The sequence below is a fragment of the Saccostrea cucullata genome, unplaced genomic scaffold (genome assembly GCF_032062105.1).
Source record: "Saccostrea cucullata isolate Sc308-1 unplaced genomic scaffold, CSIRO_AGI_Scuc_v1 ctg1028, whole genome shotgun sequence".
Lineage (NCBI taxonomy): Eukaryota > Metazoa > Mollusca > Bivalvia > Ostreida > Ostreidae > Saccostrea > Saccostrea cuccullata.
Window position 1 is genome coordinate 129,219 of NW_026941708.1, and position 3,988 is coordinate 133,206.

Genomic DNA, 3,988 nt, shown 5'->3' on the forward strand with positions numbered 1-3,988 from the left:
GAATTTTGTCATGCTTATGTAGAGTATTTAGGTCATAAAGTAGGTCAAGGTTATGTTACACCCATTATGGCTAAAGTGGAAGCTATTAAAGTTTGATTCCTACAAACAAGACATGTTCATACCCACTGGATTTTAAGCAAAAATATTTGTTAGGATGCATAATTCAAATCTTTTACAAAAGAGAGTAAGTTTGAATGGAAAAACTGTGGAAACTCCTTTCATAAAATCAAATCTGTCCTTATCGCAATCCAGTACCGACTCCAGATTTTTCTAAGCAAAATTCACTGTTGATGCTAGTGAATCCCATAACGAGGTTGTAGTTGGTATTTTTCAAAGAAACTTACAAAATATCAAAAGTTTCCACCCTTGAAAAGGAATGCCTTGCACCATCACCTAGTATTTTGAATTGAACGTTATTACAACTTGTAATAGCAACGAATAAAGCCATTAACAAAAATAATAAATGGAATGTTACAAGAATACAACAAAACAATGATATCAAAGGCAAAGAAAATACTGTTTGTCAATTCTATTAATGGGATATTCAGATTCGTTATCACTGTATGGAGGTGTGTTGAATTGAAAATCTACTTGATTACGATCACAACAATGCTTTTGATTGGTCATTCGAAATTTCTGTACTTGCACATTCAGATAAAAAATGCCATTAAACAAACGTTTTCTTACACATAATAAAAGGGTTATAAAATTATTATATGAAATTTTTTTGTTATATTTAAAGTTTACCATATATATTATATCCTCTGTAAATAAATGGCTGGAATTTAAATTGGGTTATTGATCTTTACTGGTATTGTTTATAGATATTTTTTTTTTAGATCTATCATCGTTAATTATAATCATCTTTTTTATTTGTCTAGATTTATATAGAATATTCTTTAAAACTATATTAATTTTTGCACTCATATATAAAAAGTAATCGAGAGAACGTTTATGATATATACTTCAGTGTTGAATAAGATGATATTTTTTAAACAGAACGGAAGATTTCGTTCATAAACTAAGTGTGCGTTAAGTTTGTAATGTCTATGTAAAACGGGGGAGAAGATTACTAAAAAAAAAACGCTGTTTGTTTTGAACATATTTTATTGACAACATGTCAAAGGGACTAGAGTCTGCTGTTCTTTGTTTAACGCAATGAATAAAATAAAGCAACTTTTGAAGAAAATGCACAGCTTTGCATATACCTTAATCATTGACATGGAGTAGTTCAAAATCTAACTCCCTCATAAATCTAAAGGGGTTTACATTATTATAATGATCATTCTTTACAACAAAAGATGGATTTCAATTCCTTTCTGAGCTGGGTAATACGAGAAGAATATATGATAGGGTTCAGAAGGGAGTTGATATTGGCTGCAGCAAAACTGCCTACAACGATCGGGTGTGGGGTAAAAGGCAGCATAAAGCAAATAAGCATCGGTCCAGAAAATACGACAAGGGCCAAAATGATCATGCCCACCAACTTAGTAGCCTTCATAATTCGCTTTTTCTTGCGGTCTTCCATTTGTCCAGTACTGGTGACTCTTGAAGTACCAATGTATCGTTTTCGTACCTGGTATATAGCAAGCGAATAGAAAACTGCTATCAGAAACATGAAAGTTGAAATGAAAGCGCTCGTCATTTGTTGAACAGCTTTCATATTTGGACCATAAACAGTTACGTAGTAACAGTTAGTATGATCGTCCTCCGGGGATATTAAAGAGGTGTAAATAGTAAATGTGGCAACCCAACCAGAGATGCAGATGTAATATTTTCGGTTGTTGTCAAAGAGGTGTTTTGCCCATGCATTTTCTGACAAAACGAGAAATCGATGAATACTGATGCATAAAGTTTGAAAAAGTGACATGTTCATACCTATTAAGGCTAGCATATTTGCAAGGATGCATAATTCAAGTACTTGAGTAAATTTTGAAAAGATAAATCGTAACCCAGCAAGTAACGCACATACTCCCATCAGAAAATCACTCAGTGACAATCCCATAACGAGGTTGTAATTGGTATTTTGTCTAAGTTCGCGGTTTTTGATCGATGCTACAATCACCACAAAATTGAACGTTATTACAACAATACCTACAAATACAGACAATAAAGAAATAGTCATTGGAATTTCAAAACGAAAAGAGGAGGAATTGTTTGACAATTTCTGGAATGGTGTTTGAGATTCGTTACTACTCATGAAATCGGACGAATTTATTTTAGCCATCTCGTTAGACGTGGTCAGCTTCAGATTGTCACCGGATGTGCTGCATGACTCGGTAGTAGCAGAGGTCAGAGATTCTGTCACTTCTGGCGCGTCATTTGTAGTGGAATCGGATTCTTCGTAGTGTTCTGTAGTGGCTAATGCAAGAATATCTTTCGATAGACTGCTGGAGTTTATGTCATCTTCTGTTTGAAACATTGTGTGGTTATCAGGTTGATTCGTCGAATTCAATTCGTTCATCAAGCTTAAAGAATCTATCAATGTGGTCGTATCAGCAGTTATAAATGCTACCATTCTTAGCATCAATATCGTCTGCGCCAAAGAGTTTAACTTGGCCATTGCTGGACCTAAAATATTTATGACCATAAATCGACAAGTTTGGCAACATTTAAGAACATTCACTTTAGTAAAGTTAATCTCTTGCAATTCTCCGCCGAAATATGGCTGAAAAATTGCCGACTCGGCCTTAAACAATATACAATTAATCAATAAATGCAATTTACAATGATAAACCTAACGTGATATTTTCCCTTCTTGATATTCCGAGGAAGACAAGACATTGAAAAAGTATCCCTTAGATATTTTTTCTATATACAATGTACAATGTGTTCAACAAATTGAATATTTTTTCCCTTAAACTCTCTACTTAATTTTTTTAATGATAGCTTAATTAATGTTACATTTAGCTAAGATAACTCTTCCAAACCTTCAAAGTCATTAAATATTCAAGAGAATAATAAGTGAAGAATATGAAATAATGAGTGAGGAAATGAAAAAAAATTCTTAAGACATACCACTAAAATTGATGCAATCTTCGTCCTGAGAAAAAAACAGCTGTCTAAGATGTTTTGTGTACTGAGGATCAGAAAAGACATGGGGACCAAGAAATATCTACCCTATTTATAATTCAGCGATATTTTTCATCTGAAAATTAATTACTAGATCACTTGCAATTGACAGTAGCCCTGTGGTCAAGTCTATTCATTAACCATGTTCTACGTCCATGTAAAAGTATTGCTGAAAAGTAATATTGCATTATCTTCTCGTGTTATTCAAATCAAGGAAACAACTAATTGCAATTTTTAACTTACAAAAATGTTTACTCAGTTAATGAACTCTTATTATCGAGTAAATTAATTGTTTCAACGAAACACAAAAGATGAAAATTATAAATTTATCTAAGCCATTTACGTACACGCGGGGACTTGGTTTTAGAATATATGGTATCATGCTTTAAATCATATATTCTTTGGTCTTTCTCTGAACATGATTTTAAAATAATTACACTGAAAATTATTGGTATTAGTGTACCATTAATGTATATCATTTTACGAGTCAGCAAGATTTTGGTTCCCAAAGAAAAAGCCTATTTCCTGAAGGAGCTTACATGAAGGGAACTGTCTCCGGAACCATAAAGAACTTTTCAAAATAACAAACATCCAATCCCCATATTGTATAATGATTTCTTTAAAAATCCAAACAGACAACAGAATTATATGCATCATAAAATGATTTTCAACAAAAAAAAAACTCTTTAAATTCAATAAATACTTTTTAAAAGAATGATCGGATGAAAAAAAAGTGTAAGTCTTCTGAGGACACACCATTAAAATTGATGCAACCGTCATTGAGAATGACATTTGCAAGTATAGCATTAATCATTTTAATTTAGAAGGATATAATGCATAGGAAAAAAGAGGACTTTGTTATTGCCGTCGAGTTATCACGTAAGCAATCACGAAATACTATATTTGATCCAAAAGT

General features: G+C 32.4%; 1 protein-coding gene across 1 annotated transcript; it reads right to left on the reverse strand.

Moving 5' to 3' along the window:
- Positions 1-1,282: 1,282 nt before the first annotated feature.
- LOC134258269 (melanocortin receptor 5-like) lies at positions 1,283-2,518 on the reverse strand. Its single transcript, XM_062740799.1, has one exon. The coding sequence runs from the start codon at positions 2,516-2,518 to the stop codon at positions 1,283-1,285; it is 1,236 nt and encodes a 411-aa protein (XP_062596783.1).
- Between the last annotated feature and the right edge of the window lie 1,470 nt (positions 2,519-3,988).

What these genes read in the sequence shown, in the direction of transcription:
- LOC134258269 (XM_062740799.1), bottom strand. Translation starts at nt 2,518, where the DNA reads ATGGTAGCATTTATAACTGCTGATACGACCACATTGATAGATTCTTTA.